Here is a 20493-nt window from a genome sequence, read left to right on the forward strand (position 1 = left end):
TACATTTATATATTTATATTTGTATTCTCTTATACAAGATTTGTCTTAATAACTCCGATTTTAAATTCTCTCATAAATAGCGGTTTGTCTAATAAATGGTGTTGACAGTTATATTAAATAAAAAATAATTTATTTAAGTAAATATAAAATTTATTTAGACTTCTTAGCCATGAATTCAATTAAATTTCCAAAATATTGAAGAGAAAAATAATAATTTATTTAAGAAAATATAAAATTTATGTAGGAATTAAAGAAACAATTCATTTAATCGATTAATTGAAAGTAATGGTTTTTTAAACTTCAAACTATACATTCTAAATTTATTATTAAATATCACGCAAAAGATTCATAAAAGATTAATGAAGACTAACATGCAAAGATAAAAGATACTCATAGTTTTTATGTGTATTGTAATTTTTTGTTTGTAACGGAAAATTATTTTTCTTTAGCATCTTGTGAATAGTACTAAAATGAAAAATATTTTGTCTACAGCAAAATTTATATGAATTCTTAAATGTCTTGTATTTCATATAAATAACATAGGTCGAATAATAAAAATAAAAATTCATTATTAAGTTACTTACTCATCTTTACATTTACTAATTTACTTATTTTATATATATGTATTGAGCGTATAAGAAAATAGTTTTTAAATTAAGTTATAATTAGATTTTTTTTAATTTTAAATTATTTTTTTTTAAGTCAACTTATTTTTTTAATGTCAATAAAATAAAATTTATAAAATTTGATATATATATATATATATATATAAACTAATATAATAATTTATTTATTAAAATCGCTGTTTCCGTGCGACGCACAGCTTACAAACTAGTATATTATTAAAGCAAAAACCTAGTAGTTGAGATCCTCTCAAATACTTAAAAGTCGATTTATGGAAGAGAGAAAATAAAAATATACATGTGATATTTTCATTATTAAATAATTTATTCTTTTCTCTCTCATAAATTGATGTTGGATAACTATTCCATATACTTGTTCAAAAAATATTATTAGTATTTATACCTTCAATAAAGGAGCGTCTGAGATTTAGTCCCAAAAAAATATAGTCTAAGAGAAAAAAAAATATATGTCCTGAGTTGTAAATTTCGTTGTCCAAATAAAAAAAAGTAGTTGTATCATCTCAACGATATAATGAATAAAGTTACTTTTTATTGAAATCGATGAGTTCTTTTTCTGTAACAATATTTTATTTTCTTTCTGAAAAAAGAATACCTTAATATGGGTTAAAAGAGTTCAAATATTTCAAAGTCTTATTATGATTTGTTCAAGATTTATGATTGAGTTCTATATTTCTCTATAAATAGAGATTAGTATTGAGTCTTTTATAATCAAGATAGTATAAAACTATTATCAATAATATTCAAGTTCTTATTATTTTATCTTCTCATTTTCTCTAAAATCCCACAACTATAAGTTTTTGACTTTGATATTACAAGAAGAATTACTTGCCTTCAATGCTAGATGCTAAAATACATTTAGATGCAAATAATTTTGAAGAAACTAAACGAGGAAGTTCATTTTTTTTTGTTAGTGAGAAAAATAGTTCACTCACAACATGAATATCAAATAAATAGTGTTAGGATACAAAGACAATGGATTAAAATCATCGACATCAATTAATATGTGCAAATCCGTGATTTTTAAATACAGAGAGAAATCTGAGTCACTTTTCTTTAACAGTGGCAAATCTCAATTACCAGTGCAACCCTTTGTGTTGCATATATTATCTCGACAAGAATTCCGATTGTTATACTTCATCCGGTCTTAAATATAAGAAAAAATTGAGTCAATTTGAATTTTGTCCCCACCACTTCTTGCCAAAGAATGAATATTGTTAACTTGTTCCAAAAACAGGTTTGCACATTCTTAAACTGCATTGAAAAATATATAGATAAACATGTAACATGGGGGAAAAATGAAATTTTAAACGCACATAAAGGTTCATTGTTTCTAACATCGTAAACAAAGTCTACACAAGTGTGTCTAAAAATTCGTTGATTGATGTATATCTCAGCTGTGGATATAATTCTGTACCGTTGACACCAGAGGATGAATCAATATCAAAGTATGTGTGATCTCCTTTTATGAAAGCAGAATAAATAAATAGCATCTCGAAGTTTTCAGGGTAAGTTGTTGCTGCAATGCCAAAAGAAATTTGCAGAAAGTGTGTGAATTAGTTAGTTTGAGTGTATATAAGAAGCTAGAGACTTCATATTCATACGTATGAGATGATTTTCCATGCCTCCTATACTTAAAAATCACTCGGAACTCTAAAGACGGTCGACGGCATCCCTCAAAAGTAGAAGTTTATGGTTTGGATTTATTTCTAGTTATTGGAATCTTTTCAATCAAAATAAGTTTACAGGTCTTCACTTGTGAAAAAAACCTTATATATAAGATTATACATAATTATGAAAAATCCAAATGAGAGAGGTTTTAGAAAATATTGAAGTGCATGGACTAAACTAATTCTTAAATAAAAAACCTATAGTTGTTGTAGGATTCTTTTAATATTCTTTTGATTAGTTTATTTTATCCAAATTGTGTTAGTGAAGTGATTCATATATATGTTGTATCATATCTTCATATGTAGTATTACAATAGTACCTTTGATTTTCTGGAGAAGCTCTTCTTCTGAGACATGCAACCTCTCAAGTTTCTTCCCTATTTTAGTTTCCCATAACTCAACCAGCTCATTCAAAGAATAAACGTTTCCTTGAGGTCTCAAATACAACACTTTATTTAATGTGCGAGGGTCATCAACTGCATTAATAGTGAAGGCAGCAACATCACTTTCATTCATAAAAACACCTGCAATTGGAAACTATTCAGGAATAAGGAAGCACCAAGTAAAAGAATACCAATTGAAAAATAGCATTTCCTCCGTCCCACAGTAGCTGTCACATTTGTAAAAGAAGTTTGTCTCGAAAATATTTTCACTTTTCAATGCAACTTTAACTGCTTTATTTCGATTGTACCCTTTGATTTATATTATGTGTTCCAAGTTATTATTCTTCACTTTGCATTTATGATAAATAACATACTATATCAATGATTAATAAGGTTGATTTAATAAAATCACATTTTCTTTCTTTCATTTATCATCTTTTCTTGATCTGTGTAAAATGGTCAAATATGACAGTTATTTTGGGACGAAGGAAGTAACAATGGTCTTATTGATCAATTAGTAGACCTTTTGTATTGCCATCACCAAATATGGTGACTTTGTCTCTAGGAGGGGCTTTTAAGCCTGGTTGAACAAGAGAAGGAAGCAAAACTTTCATGAAGAAATTGCAGGAGATGAAAGTATGCGGAATGCCTTCAGCCTCCACAAGTTTCCTAATTTCAATTTTGGGTGCATAGAAATTGTAGCCATCCTCAAGTTCACATACTTGAGCCTTGGTAGGATCTGAGCCAAATTCGGATGGGATGAACCTCTGTAACCAACAAATAACAAAGAAATCATTCAACACATATATAATGCAAGAAACAAGTGCTTTTTTACATCTAGAATACTAGTTACTACTAAACTGTGTTAGATACTTTGTACTGTAACACATTTATGCAGAACCTATCAACTATGACCTTCAAGAGATAAACCATCAACCTTCTCAACAACATATTCTAGCATATCATAAACCTTTTCAACAAACAATGTCTAAAAAACCACCTTTAATTTTAATAAAATATTAAAAATAACCACAAGAATTTGAAGGGTTCATGAGTCAAATGTTCAAGAAAGCACTAGCTAAAATCCCATTAACATTTACAAAACCCACTTCAAGTTATCTTAAAAAGCAAAAGACAAGGAACATAAATAAAGGGATTATGATTCCTTCCACAAGAGGATTCAGAATTCACGCAATCAGGACATCGTAAACCCCGTTTGGTTGAAATCAAACTTAAATCTGACCCGTTTGATCTCAATCAAACGGCTATAGACGTCTCAATTGCGTGAATGCAGGGAATCCCAATATAAGAGAATCCAGGTCCTAAATAAAGATAGTAAAAACAAGGAACATAATTTGACCAATGTATATATGAATGACCTTTATAGAACCAAGTTGTTTAATAACCCTGATGAGAAGCTTTTGTTGAAGAGTTTGTTTAGCTGAAACAGCACAAATTACAACATCTACTAATTTCACAGCCTCAACAAGGCTACCTTCATCTTGGAGAGAACCCTATGCATAAATCAATGTAAACAACCACAAGAATCAGATAAGAATAAAAAAGAATATATGAAAATAAAAAGAGAGAGCAATAAAAAAAATAAAAACAGACTTTGAGAAGGGTAATTCCGGCATGAGAAAGACATTGAAGTTTATGGGATTTGATGGGGTCAGAAAAAGAAGAATCTCTAACAAGAGCAAATGTTGGGTGACAAAATTTGAGACTTGTTTCTGCTAAATGGTAACCAAGATTTCCCGTTGCCCCAATTACCAAAATTTTGCTCTTTTCCATTATCCAACAACTTGATCGGTTAATTAACAATGAAACATTAATCTATTGAGGGTTAGGGAACTCAAAAGTTACCTGTCTTAGGTAATTAATACTCTCTCATATGAATGTGCACCAAATAAATATGGCCATGATGTTTGTTAGTTGGTTGGGTTGGTTGGTTCAAATTCTCATTAGATGAAAATTTGTGATAATTTCACTTAATTAAAAATAAATAAATGTTGGATAAATTAGTGGGTATAAAATAATAATAATAATAATAATAATATGTAATTTAAAAATATTATTTTTTTAATTTAAAGTAGAATATATTCAAGGTTTATGTGTTTAAAGATAAATGTATTTTTGAACGATTATATATAAATTATGTTTGTTTTAGTATAAAGGAAAAGGTAAAACATTGTTAACTAATACAATTTATGCAAAGTATAATGAAATACGAGATTATTTATTAAATTTTGCAACTTTAGATATGTAATTCTTGTCTTTAATATTTTTTAAATGTGGAATTGGTTTATTCAAACTTTTTTATTTCATTAGAGTGTTTCTTCTAATAATATATTTGTTATATAATTAGACATTTATTTATCGTTAAAGTTGTACATTTAACTATAATATATTCTTTATTTTATATAATTTATATTAGTTTTTAAATATTAGTTTTATAAATTTATGTACATTTTGATATTTTTAATTTTTTATGTTCAACGTAATTATATCAATCTCAATGTCAATCTAAACATGCACTAAATAATATTGTGTATCTTCATTTTATTATAGCATACAATTCTTCACATGTATAAAAATTAAAATTTCTTTATGTTCAAAAATCTTAAATAATAATAATATTTTATAGATGATAAAAATGTTAGTTACACAAAATTGTTAAGGCAGATAAAAATTCATTACATAATATAACCAAATTCTATAGTTATAGTATTATGGATGGAGAACAATTTTAATTATTTTAATTATTTTAACTATTGTTTCGTCTAAATAATTAGAATGTGAAATGAAATTTTCAAATAATTATTTGATATAGTCAAAAAACTTCAAGAAGAGGTTGCAAAAAATTATAGGCAAGAAAAATTTGTGGATATTTAAGACATAAAAAATTTCGAGTGAAATAATTAAAAGTTATTTAATTTCAAATATTTAATATTTTTTTCCATTATAATTTTGTTTTTTTAATTATAAAATGAAAAAAAAAAATTACGAGAGATGCATTCTAACGTCAAGGGAAAAATCGACTCATATACAATAATAGATATATACAATCTTAAATAATAATTAACAACAAAATAATATTATTATTGAAGTAGTTATGAACTCAGAATGTATCATTCAAATAGATATAATTTGGCTGCATTTCATAATGTCGTTATCAATGCTTGAATTGAGAATGTACAAATATTGGTTGAAAAACGTGTATATATTCAAACTTGCATCATGCTTTGAAGATATTTGGTTATTTTTTTATTTTACTTTTTATATGAGTTATTGAAATAAAAATTTTGATAAGTAATTAGAGCCTTTAAGTGTATCAATAAGTCGTTGAGTCATAAATTATAATTGAAATTGCATATAAAATGGTCATTGAGTTATTAATGATTAATTGAGTCATAAAATTTAGTTTATAATTATTTCTCTGAGAATTATTTCTCTAATTCTTATAATTTTCTCATTTTATTAAATAAATTATTTATCGGGTGGTGGTGTTTGTTTAAGTATAGTAAATTGAAGTATATAGTAAAAAAAAAAATCATGATAAATATAAATGAAATTTAATCTAAAGCCTTTAACATGTTTTTGTCTTTAACCATAGGTAAAAATAAATATATACTTGAATTACAGGCTAATTATATTTGTAATTGATGACTTGTTTCATAACTTAATGAAGTATTACTTTTTATAAAACATATAATTGTTTGTTTCATTGTTTACATTAATAAATAAACATGGAATGGCATTGTCTAATTCATTATGCTCCAGACCATTTACTTATATATGCATTTCAATCTTATGTACCGGTAAAATTTCCACAACACCGAAATCTAAATTTTGTTTATTTTACCTTAATAAATATTCTTTAATTTAACTATTATTATAAACTATGGAGAAAAAATGCTAATAATTTTACAAACTTTTGAAAGTCACAAAATAAACGTCCCAACTAATCACTACCTTCTCTCCTTATGTCAAACAAAACATCGATCAAGTCTTTAGAACTTGCCTAATGCTAATGAACAATTTTCAGCGCTAAGTAAACCATTTCCTCTAATAATGGTATGTTGGTGCCCATAAACAAATTCTAAGTAATTTTCAGTATCCATTACAGAAGAATTAATCAAATTCGGATTTCCTTTATGAAGAACAAAACAGCTCTATTCTTTAATTTATATTATCTATGGCACATAACAAACGAGATAAAAAGAGCATACAAAATTTAGCCGGAAAAATAAGAACTCGTGACTGAAATTGCAAAACAATCTATTTTTATTTAGCCCCCTTTCTTCCCTTCTTTGCAGAGGACTGTGAAGATCCTTTGCCGCCCTTAGGAACCTTACCCTTCGGAGCTTTACCCTTCCCCTTGGAACCTCCTTTTCCGGCATTACCCTTTCCATTTTTCCTTATATCCTTCTTCATCCTGCGATCAACAAGGACTTTTCCCTTGCCAGTCCTAACTTGGACACCTTTCTTTGCAACTACATACTCCTTTTGAGGCCTCTTAGGAACAGCTTTTTTATATAATCGGTCAATTTGCTTACTCTTCGAACGATCAGATATGTCTGGCTGATCTGATATAGCATTAGCCTTCTTACGTACTTTCTCAAGGTTCCTCATTGCAATACGCTTCTTTCGTGCTTTGGCCTCAGCCACCTTCTTCGCAGGCCGAGCATCAATTTCTTTAAATTGTGCTTTCATTGCAGCAATTTCCTCTTTGGTGATAGGCTTATTTGGCTTTCGGTGTTTCCTTTCGTCATCGACATACCACTTGGGCAACCCCCGGTAATCAAACATGTCCTTATTATATGCATCATCAAGTGCCTGTTCCCTATCCTTCTTCTTCAACATTTTCTTAGCATAAGCCAATATCTCAGCTTTGTAATGAATATCGTTTACCTCCGACTCATCAGAAGATGAATCAGAATCAGTTTCAGGCACAGGTACAATCTCAAAATCCTCTTCCATTGCTGCTTGAGATCGGGTATGATCTATCTGCACAGTGGCAGACGTTTTATTTTCTTTGATCTTTTCAGCAACAGATGTTTTCTCCTTCAGCCCATCAATATCCATTTCATTTCCACTATCATCTTTCTCAAAGCCTTCTTCCTCTTCAGCTTCAGCGAAGACATCTTGCCTAAACCACATATCTTTTATCTCTTCTTGGGTGGGACCTGCCCCATCATTAAGTGCCACCATCAAAGGATTTGCTTCTTGAACCTCCTGTTCTTCCTCGGAATCATATTTAGACTGAATAATGGTATCATCCTCACCACCCTACAAGCCAAAAGGAAATAGTATAGGATATGTTTGAATGTCAGCAAGGGAGGAAATTAAAGGAAACTGAATTTAAACGAAAGGGAATCTAACGTGAATAAGAGATGTCGACCAAAACAAGAGGTTTTCAAGCAGATTATAATTAGATTCCTGTTTATATAATTCCAAAATCAGGAGTAATTATTTCTAGTCACATAAAGAAAGCAACATACCTCCAAAAGTTGGGAGTCTGCATCATATGATTTCTTAATACGCTTACGCTGCTTTGCAGCTCCTTCCTTTTTTATCACAAAGCGCTCATAAGCTTGCTCAAGGAAATATTCCATTTGCTCATCGTATCTGATATGACATGAGAATACAGTTAAATTCTCCCTAGGTAGTTAATCCCAAATAACAGTGTGTCGCAGCCAACCCCAAAAGTGAGATAGCACGTTCCAAGATATGCGGGATAATTGCTATTTTTTTGAACAAATTACATGAACAATATTATATAGACTTATATTTGATGCAAAATTAACAAATGACTCAAACTCTGAAACATTCATAATTAGTAACAAGAATCTACAAATCTTACTCTTAGTCAAAACATACATTGAAATACCAACAAAAGTCAAGGAAATAAAGATGGTGCATATTGAAGTCTTTTAACACAGTAATAAAATAACAAATAGCATAGGAATCTCAAATAATAAATATTAAATCTCAAATGCATGTTCTAGCATAGGAATCAAAGATAAGCATCATCTTCAATAGCATATTCTACTTCATCTTCTTACGTGAAAGTAGAAACAATAAAACAAAGAAGGAATAACTAATAGCCGGATTTCGCAGGAAAACGTTGGGATTAACTATGCCGGGATAGCGGGATCTCGTCGGAATCTTGTCTCATGCTATCGCAGACCACACCTTAGCGGTCAGGCACTGTACAGCACCGGGACAGCGGCATCACACCGGGAAATGCTGTGATTAACTACCTAGATTCCCCCATAATAAAAGACCAACAGAATAGGGCAGTGAATAGACGTGAGAACACATGTGATTAGAGAACGGTTTTATTATTAAGAAGTTCCCAAAACAAATTAACAAGAGGAACAATACATGCCTCCCACTGGCTATGCTTTCCCTCACAACTTCCCCTTATTTAACTACAATAACTCCTAAGGTAACACCCTGTAACCAACTCATTAACCTCAACTCTTTAATCCATGTGGAATATACCCCTCACTTCTCATTATTGCGAGAAAACAAAACATATAAGTGAGAAAACAAAACATAAGGAACAATATCAATAGAACTTGTCAATCACCTTTGACGTTCTTCATCAGAATCTAAGTCACTGGATGAATGCTCTGAGCCATCTTTGATTTTTTCGTTGTCACTGTCATCCGCTTCACCGTCACCACCTTCATATTCAGTGGTGTCAACAGCAACAAGATCCTTTTTACCCTGAAACCCCATGACACCAGCCAAGAAAAACAGTTAATTCATAAGTATTTGAAAATAAAGATGAGTAATTAATAAAACTATAGGCATCATGAAGTTATAATCATCAATACACTCAATATATTCAAATTAATTACAAGAAACAAAATAGCCATTCCAAAAGGTAAGATATCCTTTTCCTGGTTTCCTTATGAAGTAAGGGGAATTTGCTAAAATAAAAAGCCATATCACTACTATGTAATTTACTCCAAAGAGTTATAATAGTAAAGGCACTAGCTATCTAAGTGACGCTCAATACGAGTAATTTGACATTATGGTGGATCTCCCGGTCACAAAGGAAGTAAATTCCCAGGAATATGTCAAACAAATGACCTGTACGTATATATCTTGTTTAAAGTGAAAAATAGTTCAGAATAAAAAAACCCAGTGACCCACATCAAATAAACTAAGTTACATAAACCAAAAAAGATGTTTCGCTCCATATGTTCCCTAAAAATACATAGTGTGCTACAAGTCATAGCATCCATTTATAATAATGACTAAACACTCTAATAGTTAATAGGAACAATTTATTAAAACCTATTCCACTCATTAAGTTCTCGATTGCTTTTTTAAATCTGTTAAAAAACCTTAAACAACACTGATTTATAATGAGAAGTAAAAAAAATTAAAGTAAACCTTCATAGAGGCAAGAGAAAACAACTCATGATCAACATAACCATCTTCTACTGCATCCATTTGCATTCCTGTTGCTTTTCGTGCCGTTTCCTACAAAGCCCAATTGAGTGAAAGGGTTAAAAAGTCAGAAACGGGTTTAGAATGCCATGATACATGATAGATTAAACACTTTTTCGGTCTTGAGCATGCCCTGAAACCATTTGTTGGTCTCATCAACTAACATAATGTAAAACATTTATCTCATGGTTTCGAAACAAATAATAACAATGTAGCACGGATCAGAAAATTATTCGTGTTGTATCCAACCCTAATATATACTCTGGCACAACAAAAAAACCACAAACCTTAGCTCTTCTTTTTGCCAAAATCTTTTTTTCACGTTTTTTCTTGCGGTCCAACGCATTTGTCAGTTCCTCCATTTCATTAAGTATTCTATCATCTTCATCCATCTCAGGCTTATCTTCCACTGCAGCTGTAGTGATAGGATCAGCCTTTTGAGTAGGTGAAAGAGCTTTTCTAATGTTAATCCGCCACCTACAACAATCCAGCAGATACTATATCATTTCCCCAAGACAGAAAAAAAAATAAGAAACATATATTCAGTATTAAGCCTTTGAACAAACAGTGCCAGAAATAGCAGGAAGCGAAGTTCTAGCCATGCAATTACTTTAGAAGATGCTTGAAATCTTGCTTCCCCAAAACCCTCAAATCATCGCAGAGAGAGTTTACCTGCATCCAAAACAATAATCAAAGCATTAAATATTAACCACTTTAAGCATTGTACAAAACTCTACTGACTACTAAAAATAACTTGAATTCATTTTATATACCCAACAAATACCTCTTCAGTTGTCAACTTGTGATCCTTGATTGGTAAATCAGCTGGGTCAGTAAAGGATATAGAGGTAACTGAACCAAGAATCTCCAGAGGTGCATCTGACCAAATAAAATTTGCAGCTGAAGACACCTTCCTCAATGTTGTGTTTCCATCCTCATAACTGTGGGCATGAAATAGTTAAGAGCAACAAACACTATATTTTTGAACCAAAATAATACACTTTTGTGGTTGAAGGGATAATCAATCAGCTTAAGCAGTTGAAGCTAACCGGGTTTTTTCTAGTCTAATTGATCGCGGGTTCACAGGATATCTTAACCATTTTTCATTATTGAAATCTTATGCAAAAAAGCATGATGAACTAAAAGATACAAATTAAGACCATTCATTTTTTCAAACTGAATTACAGAACCATTTGAGAAAGCATCATTAAACCCACAATAAACAAATTAAACACCAAAAAACAGTGGTTAGGTAGTTACCCGTCACGATGCCTCTTTTGCTTATTGTCCCTAAGCACATCCAGCACCTACATTAACAATTCAAAAACCAATAAAATCATATGAAAAGCACAAAAAACATATATGCACACCAAATCAAGTATCCCCCAAACGAAAATTTACCTTGGCCTGGGGTTGAGAAGATGCCTGAAAGAGATGCTTGAAATCGAGAAGACGAGGGTCAATCTTAGCAGGTGCCTTATATTTAAGCCCCAAAACATATATCTCAGCAGATTCAGAACGACTAGCAGCTGGTTTATCCACCTCAACCTTCTCAAACAACTACAATTCAAAATATTCCACGAAAACAAAAAAAAAAACAATTTTCAACATTCACAAAAAAAAAAATCAACAAAACCACGTAAAAAAATACAAATAGAACCATTCACTAATTAATTCTTTAAAAATAAAAAGAAATATTCACCTGCTTCAAACAATACACAACGGAACTGTAATCCTGCGACCTAAAAATCTACAATAAAACAAATTATAATCAGAAATAATTTTAATAATGACAATTAACAACAAAAACGAAGTTAATTAAGCAATATTAGATAACAACCTTGGTGACAAAAATACCCTTCGGTGCTAAAAACTGTGTAGCCAACTTAACAGCGTCAATAACAAGAGCATTCTGACTCGTAGCTTCTTGAGCCCAAGCACCACCAACATTCGGCGAACCATCATGAAGAATAACATCAAAAGCACGATAACCGTTTTCATTCATCAGTTTCTTAATTCGCGACTTACATTCAGGTCTGGTAATATCCTCCTGTATTGCAATTGCACCACGAATGGGAGCAATAGGCGCAAGGTCAACTCCAATGACGAGATGGTCGACGGGGACGCGCTGGACCGCAACCTGCATCCAACCTCCGGGAGCGGCGCAGAGATCGAGAACGGCGCGTGCAGATTCGAGAAAGTGGAATTTTGAGTTGAGTTGAACGAGTTTCCATGAGGCTCGTGATCTGTAACCGTGTTCTTTGGCTAAGTGGTAGTATTTGTCCAAACGATGCTTACCTTTAGCCTTCGCCTTCCCCATTTTCGAGCTCGGAATTCAGTTAGGGTTTTGGAACTGCCACACGACCTAATGCAGTATAGAAGATAGAGGTTTTATTCATTCGTTTTGTGAAATGGGCCTAATGCTTAATAGGCCCATTTACGAAGGATATTTTCGATGTTTCGGCCCCGCTACAATATAATTTGTCCTCCCTGGAAAAAATATTAACCAATTTTATTTTATTGAGGGATAAAGAAGCTAAAAAATGTGTTTCTAAAAATAAAAATCTAAATAAAATAACTTGTATGGGTAAATTGGATATTAACTTATTACATTTTTTATAAATGTAATTAAGTTATGATAATACTACTTTGCTCCTTAACTATAAATATCTTTTTGATAAATTTATTTATCCTTTTTTATAAGATTATTTTTAAACTTTTAATAGTATTAATTATTTTTTTTACTTATATATCTAATTAATTTATATATTTTTCTACAAACAATTATAATAAAAAATATTAATTTATATTTTTTTATAAAATTAGCTCTAAACCTTTTCATGTTTCAAATTGGATATTAAGACTATTGTAGACTTTGTAAGGGTAGAATTTTTTTCAATAATTTAATCTAACATCTTTTTGTTGTAAAGAAAAAAAACTTTGTTTAAGAACTAACAAATCTCATAAAGTCGAGACTCAAATTTTCATACATGTAAACTAATAGATGTATTGATATGTTAGCCGCGGATTTAGTTGTGACATAGGGTGACTCCCACCCAGAATTTTTAATAAATTTTTAAAAAAATACTATTATTTTTTATTTTATTTATATCATACATTTTATTTGTTATAATAATTTTTTTAAAATATATTACTGCTCTTATCTTATTTTATTTATAAAAGATATTATAGTTATTTTTTGTTATAATGATCTTTAAAAAAATATTACTACTCTTGTCTTATTTTATTTATAAAATACATTTATTTTGTCAACAAAATCTATTTGATATATTTTATGGACCGAATTTTGAATGCCGTGCAAACAAGATCTAAAATTTTATATTTATATGTTATGTACCCAAATTGTAAAATTACTCTTCCAATTCTATTATAAAATTTTATATTTGTATTTTATGTACTCAAATTCTAAAATTATTCTTACAATTTTATTACACATTCCTGATGTTCTCAAAGTATTGTGATATGGCGTATAATTTGGAAGAAAACTTTTATATAAAAGAATATTTATGTTAAAAAGTTGAAAAATAAATAATTATTAATTGTGACACAGTTGTGAAAACCAAAATTTGTAAGTGTATAGCATAATTATGGTTTAATATATGTTAACAATAAATGTTGAATTTCAAGTAGACATGACATATGTTGATTAATATATATTACGGTTGTTGTAATATTGGGATCTATAATTAGTATATTTTAATTGTTTTATGAGTTGAATTGTGGTTGTTGAGTTATCGTTATCGACATATATATTTGAGTATAATATGTGAAGATGACACAGTATATGTGTATTTTTTCTTGTTACACGAATGAACTTAATCAAATGACATGCATCATGTAGATTGTATTATATAGATTGGTATGTGTAAATCCTTAATGTATAATGTAGATTGATATGCGTATATGGAATAAAATTTATTTTATTAATTTTTTAATTACTAAATTGTATTTTTTTTATTAGACAAAATTTTTAAAATTAGAACAAGATCAACCAAATACACAAATTTTTTGTTGACCAAATTACAATACATATGTCTATTATAAAATAATCGGAGAGAATAATTTATAAAAAAATTACAAAAATAACTATTATAATTATAAAATAAAATAAAATTTCCAACCTAAATTCCAACTAAATTTAATTATCAAAAAATGTAAGTTAAAATTTAATCTATTAACTCTCTCCAATATATTTTTGTAAATTTATAACTTAAAATTTATATACAATACAATATTATACTTTTTATTTATCTATTAAAATTTTGAAATTTTATCCCCCAATATTTTCATTCATGATCCGCCACTGATGCTAGCCAATGTAGACAATAGATTAGGCTTCTTATTTTGAAGGTGTCCTTGTGAATAACATTTTCTTCCCTTTTTTTTTACAAGTGTTATTTCCTTCAAATAATTTATATTTGAGAGATAATGCTCGAGGTGTTAGTTTTCATCGTTTTATTCTTAAGTTTATTTTTATTTGTTTAATGACCAAAAGGAAATACACTTAAAAAATAGTTTAAAAATCTATGAGAAAAGAAATATAGACAGCAACGACTCTTCAGACATTATAAATAAAAGCATGAAAAACACACAAAAGTCTAAAGATTAAATTTCAAGTTCGAACCGTGTTTCAATAACAAGTCAGCATCGTGATTAACCTCCCAAAAAACACATGAGTTCGTAAGATAGGCTCCGAGTGGAATCATATATATATAGGAGTATATTATGAGTTTTATAATGAGAATAAATTTACTATGAAAGTGAGATTATTAAATAATGATCATACAATCATATATGAATGATCATCATTAAGTGTTATTTAAGTGACGCACGGTCACTTAAAAAATTACATTACTTATTCTTCTAATCATTATTAATGGTTGTGCGATCAATGAAATGTGTCTTAAATTCAAAATACAAACTTTAATATTTAAAAAAGAAATCAATAAAAGTAAATAACACTTGGAAAAATAACTTACAAAATAGAGCTTTAATTTTTTCTTTTTTTAGACATAATTTTTTTTAGAAAACTAATGTCTCATAACTACTGCGGGTTGTCCTTTTATAGATTGAGGATGCATATTTAGACTACAATACTACACTTACTTTTTTTTCAAGACAAGGAAAAAATATATCACTAAGTTAAAAATACAAAAAAGAAGGAAACAAATAGATTACTACATACAAACAAAAAAAGTGCATAATGATTTATGTTTGCCAATAATAATTAAATAGTAATTTGTCTTAAATAATTTCTTCTAGTATCATATAAAACTGAATCTTTAATGTAGTGATTTAATATTATCAACATCATAACAATCATCTTTGTTAAGAGGCCTAAAACTTTAATCAGACTTATATGATTTTCTTCTTTATCTTCTGACTCTAAAATGATCATTTGTAATATCGAACTATTTGCTTTTTAGATGTATTAGGTAATATTTGCTTAAGAATTCCTCTAGAACCTAGTTCATATGAATTAGTTTTAACTATAAGAAATGCTTGAGGATCATGAATCCGTAAACAAATAAGCTTTTTATCCATTTGTTTCAATGTCTTAATACTATGGGTCATACTTTCGTCATATTTTGTCATATTCAAACAAAAGGGCACACATAATCCTAAGACTAGGAATAAAATATGCAACATAGTTAATACATGCTAAAAATATTTGTAATTGGGTTTTATCTTTAATTTCATATGAAAGTTTTTTGCAAATTCAATTGTTCTACTAATTGGGACAATAGTTATTTCAAATCCTAAAAACTTGATTATAGTTTGGAATAATTTAATTTTTTTTATATAATATTAATCTATTTTATTTAATAATTTCAAAAAGCTTATTTAAATGCTCAAAATGTTAATTAATTGAATTAAAATTACTAATACACCTTCTAAGTATACTATTGTAAATTGAGAATAACTAATAAATATTTAATTCATTATATTTTAAAATTCATTATGTGCATTTTTTAATCCTAACGACGTAACATTGCATTCATAATATCCAAAAGGAACGACAAAAGCAATTTTATACTTATCTTATTCAATTAATTGTATTTGGTAGTAACCAAATTTTAAATCAAAATTTATGCAATTTACTAATTAAATCTTTTTTATTTAGTATTAGATAGGAATTCATTTTTAAATTTTATTTAAAGGTTTATAATTCATAATTAATCTTGGAGTCCCTCTTTCTAATTGAAATGCATTTACTACATAGAAAGCAGAACACCTCCAAGTGGAATTATTTACTTGGTCTAACAAGACCTTTATATAAATATTCATTCATTTATTTAATTTTTTATAATATTCTAAAATTGTTGATTCACATGTATTGGTCTTGCTTTAGTAGGAATAGTTTGTTCTTTATAATCGAGATCATACGATAAAAGATATCGCTTGGATTTTTCTAGTTCAAAAAATATTAGGATGTTCAACATATAATTCATTAGAAAATGTTTTTTTTTTTATCTTTTTTTGTTTTTGTGATAATTTTACTTGTTGTTCAATTTTTTAGATTAAATAGCATCTACGTTTCTTTAACTTAATTTCAACATTTTAGTCCTTTATTTTTTTTCTTTTCGATTTGGTTCTTTATTTTAATTTTAAGTGATACTTTGATATTTTATGTTTTAAAATATCAACAATGTTATCTTTTTTTTTATAAAAATTCATAAAAAATTTCAAACAAAATCCATAAAATTAACAATTTTGCTTCCCACACCCCTCAATTTTTTTTAAAACCCAAAATACCCAAACTACCCTTCCCTCTATATTCACTTTAACCACTCATCTTCTAACTTCATCATATTCATCTTCTATAACCTAATACATTCATCTTCATCTTCATTAACCTAATACCTTCATCCTTCATCTTCAATCATCTACTTTCTTGAATCAAGTAATCAATCAATCTTCAATAATCTTCAACACCATCTTCAATCACTTCAAGCATCTCTTCAATCAAGTAAGTGTTTTCGTTTTCGTTTCCTGGGTTTGATTTTCTGGGTTTTGAATTTTCATGAATGGGTTTTGAACGTTCATCAATGATTCTGGGTTTGATTTTCTGGGTTTTGAATGTTCAATTACGTGAAGTGAAATCAAGTACGTGAACTCAGATCACGTAGGTGAGTTCACGTAGGCTGATGGAGTTCACGTACATGAACTCAGATCACGTAGGTAGACGTGAACTCAGTTAACGTAGTCTGATGGAGTTCACGTACGTGAACTCATATCACGTAGGTGGACGTGAACTCAGTTAACGTAGGCTGATGGAGTTCACGTACGTGAACTCAGTTCACGTAGGTGATGGAGTTCACGTACGTGAACACAGTTCACGTAGGTTGCTGAAATTCACGTATGAGTTTATGCTTGCCTCTGTTGTGGTTTATGTTATATTGCTATGTTGTTTTGATAATGATTATGATTTATTTATGCAGAAATGGTGCGCACAATGTTTACTGATAGAGAGGGTCGTATTATACTCGACCAAGGGACTGATAGAGAGGGTCGTGTTAGACCAACCGTTTCTGCACGGGCTCACCGTGCTCAGCGTGAATTGTGTGGACAACGAAGATTACGGAATCAACAAGTAGAACATGCGCAACCAGAACAGGGGCAAGCATAAGAGGCCCAAGCGGATGAGGCCCAACCTGAAGAAGTCCAAGCGGATGAGGCCCAGCCTGAAGAGGTCCAAGCGGATGAGGCCCAACCTGAAGCAGATGACGAATATCCTGGTGGTCCGGTTGACAGGTCTATCCTAAGGACATACGGGGATCATGTTGCGACACGACTATGGGACGGCGTGGTAAATTTCTGAATCAAATTAAATATTAAATATTTGCTTAATGTGTTTGAACTTATATTTGTTTGGTTAATTTATTTCAGGATCGCGGAGAGTTAAGGGTTTTTAGCAATGGCAAAAAATTAAAAGAAGCTGTCATTGAAAATCAAGAGGTTGAGGAACTTGTTAAAAGTTCTGGTTTATATACATTGCTAAAATGCAGCTATGAGATGATCGACAAAGGTCTAATTTTTGCCTTTGTCGAGAGATGGCATCGCGACACCAACAACTTTCATCTTCCAATTGGGGAGATGACCATTACTTTGGACGATGTCTCGTCGCTGCTGCATATACCCATCATCGGTGCATTCTTCAGCGTTAATATATTTAACAAGGATGATGCTGCAGAGTTGTTGGGTGAGCTTCTTGGGGTGAGTCTGGCTGCTGCATATGCTGAGTTTAACTTGACGCGGACAACCACTGTTCGGTACAGTTGGTTGCTTGACGTATACCATCAGCGATGTGCTGATCAGCATTGGCAGATGGCTGCGAGGGCATTTCTTTTATTTTTGATGGGTTGCACCTTGTTCAGCGACAAGAGTGCCTTCGCAGTGAGTGTTGTCTACCTTGAATGTTTCAGAGACCTCAACTCATGCGGAGGATATGCATGGGGTGCTGCTGCGCTTGCTTACCTATACAACAATCTTCGAGAAGCGAGTATGCATCAGACTAGAACAGTATCAGGGTATCTGACACTATTACAGGTATTTGCGCTTGCTTTCCTGGTTTGATTTATTTCCTGGTTTGTTGCTTTATTGATTTTTGAATATCTTATTGTATATTTGCAGGCGTGGGTGTATGAGCATTTTCCAACATTATGTGCAAATTGTTGTAGACTATCTCAGGTTTATGATGAGGACTATCCGAGAGCACTCAGATGGAAGCCAAAACGTGATAAAGGTTTGGTTGTTCCATTTAGGAAAGCACTGGACGAGGTTGATGTTGATGGCATATGTTGGACACCCTACAGAGAGCATAGGCCGAAGCGACCATTTGAGGTTGTTTCATTATTCAGAGGGTGGATACGCTGGGGTCCCAAGATGTATGCTCACTTGCCAGACAGGGTATTGCGTCAATACGGACATGTCCAAACCATCCCTAGTTCACCTTTGGAGATAGTAGGTCAGACGACCACACCAAAGGAAATGGACATCATGTTTACGCAATACGCTGTACATGTAGTTGACGCTGGGGCAGTTGTACACAGACCTGCAGACTGTGCAATTGAGTACATGGACTGGTTTCGTCGGATTTCTCATCCATATATCATTCGTAGAGAACTAGTCTATGTAGCACCTTCGGTTGCAGAACCTGCAGATGATGATCATGCTTCAGAAGAAACAACGGTAAATTCATTTAAATTTAATTTATAACTTTATTAAATTAAATAGTCATGTAATTAATTAATGTATTTTTTAATGCAGCGTCGAGCAATACAAATTGCAGAGGAGCTTCTTGGTCGACAGCTGGTATTACCTGATGGCATCGCACTCGTGAATGAATTAATTTTGATATTGCGATCTCAGAGGGGTGGTGGTAGAGATTGGCCTCATGCAGTGCCATATCGTAGGAGACATAGACAGACTTAGGATATTTACTTTCAATAGTTATTTTGGATATGTATTTTGGATATGTATTTTGGATATGTATTTTGGATATGTATTTTGGATATGTATTTTGGATATGTATTTTGGATATGTATTTTGGATATGTATTTTGGATATGTATTTTGGATATGTATTTCATTCAATAAAGGCAAAATACTATTAAAAATGATTAAAGAAAGGCCTATGAAGAAAAGTTGCAAGAATGCAAGAGAAAGGTACGAGGAATGATGATTCTAGCATGTGCCTATAGTCAATATCTTGAAAAGCTTTCCAAGACATTATGAAAGCAACTTATTATGACAGGCAAAAAGGCTATATGTACCATTATGTGATTAAATAAGATTATAAAGTCAATCTTCAAAAAGGCAACAACAAACAAGCCTTATATAACTTGATCACATGTCGTAAGGCAAGGAAAGAAGAAAGAAGGCATCACGTGAAGCCTTCACAAAGCCTTAAAGAAAGGAATAAAAAGGACATCACATGTTCTTACAAGGAATTAAATGGAGGAAAGAGAAAAAGCTCACATGTGAAGCTTTGTGAAGCTTTATGAAGCCATTGAAGAAAGAGAATGAAAAGGACTCCACACAATAGTCAAACATTAAAGAAAGGAAAAAGAAAAGGACAACACATGTCCCCAAATGCCAAGAAAACAGTACCTCGTACTTGAACAAGGAATGCATATTTTCAAATGAGCTGAATGGCATTTTCGTAAATATGAAGAAAAGCCTTGGCATTTCACAAATGAATTTTCCAACGGTCACAAAGGCTTGGCTTATGAAATGAACATCACAAGAACTCTATAAATGGCAGCAAGTTGATCTTCATCAACAACACAACACATTGCATTAAAAA

General features: G+C 30.7%; 2 protein-coding genes across 4 annotated transcripts; both read right to left on the reverse strand.

Moving 5' to 3' along the window:
• Positions 1–1567: 1567 nt before the first annotated feature.
• Positions 1568–4585, reverse strand: LOC101508694 (probable pinoresinol-lariciresinol reductase 3). Of its 3 annotated transcripts, XM_073369789.1 has the most exons (6): positions 4309–4584; positions 4074–4208; positions 3218–3461; positions 2632–2835; positions 2059–2160; positions 1568–1895 (listed from the first exon to the last, which is right to left on the reverse strand). In XM_073369789.1, the coding sequence occupies exons 1-6, from the start codon at positions 4486–4488 to the stop codon at positions 1891–1893; spliced, it is 870 nt and encodes a 289-aa protein (XP_073225890.1). In that variant the 5' UTR covers positions 4489–4584; the 3' UTR covers positions 1568–1890. The 3 variants fall into 3 exon arrangements, with proteins under 3 accessions (XP_073225890.1, XP_004507456.1, XP_004507455.1); XM_004507399.4 differs by lacking the exon at positions 2059–2160 and having other exon boundaries at positions 1806–1895; positions 4309–4585; XM_004507398.4 differs by lacking the exon at positions 1568–1895 and having other exon boundaries at positions 1930–2160.
• Positions 4586–6745: 2160 nt separating this feature from the next.
• On the reverse strand, positions 6746–12539 carry LOC101509221 (adoMet-dependent rRNA methyltransferase spb1). The gene is made up of 11 exons (XM_004507400.4): positions 12005–12539; positions 11867–11914; positions 11566–11724; positions 11425–11471; positions 10949–11105; positions 10775–10836; positions 10452–10641; positions 10108–10197; positions 9293–9432; positions 8199–8325; positions 6746–7986 (listed from the first exon to the last, which is right to left on the reverse strand). Exons 1-11 carry the CDS (start codon positions 12482–12484, stop codon positions 6982–6984), a joined length of 2505 nt encoding a protein of 834 aa, XP_004507457.1. The 5' UTR covers positions 12485–12539; the 3' UTR covers positions 6746–6981.
• Between the last annotated feature and the right edge of the window lie 7954 nt (positions 12540–20493).

Source organism: Cicer arietinum, chromosome 6, assembly GCF_000331145.2.
Source record: "Cicer arietinum cultivar CDC Frontier isolate Library 1 chromosome 6, Cicar.CDCFrontier_v2.0, whole genome shotgun sequence".
NCBI lineage: Eukaryota > Viridiplantae > Streptophyta > Magnoliopsida > Fabales > Fabaceae > Cicer > Cicer arietinum.

What these genes read in the sequence shown, in the direction of transcription:
- LOC101508694 (XM_004507398.4), bottom strand. Translation starts at nt 4,488, where the DNA reads ATGGAAAAGAGCAAAATTTTGGTAATTGGGGCAACGGGAAATCTTGGT. An exon ending in CCGGAATTACCCTTCTCAAA is followed by an intron (nt 4,209 to 4,308) that starts GTCTGTTTTTAT and finishes ATTTATGCATAG; the next exon opens with GGTTCTCTCCAAGATGAAGG. An exon ending in TGGTGATGGCAATACAAAAG is followed by an intron (nt 2,836 to 3,217) that starts GTCTACTAATTG and finishes TTCCAATTGCAG; the next exon opens with GTGTTTTTATGAATGAAAGT.
- LOC101509221 (XM_004507400.4), bottom strand. Translation starts at nt 12,484, where the DNA reads ATGGGGAAGGCGAAGGCTAAAGGTAAGCATCGTTTGGACAAATACTAC. An exon ending in TTGTGTATTGTTTGAAGCAG is followed by an intron (nt 11,725 to 11,866) that starts GTGAATATTTCT and finishes TTTGAATTGTAG; the next exon opens with TTGTTTGAGAAGGTTGAGGT. An exon ending in TTTCTCTTGCCTCTATGAAG is followed by an intron (nt 9,433 to 10,107) that starts GTTTACTTTAAT and finishes ATGGGGTTTCAG; the next exon opens with GGTAAAAAGGATCTTGTTGC.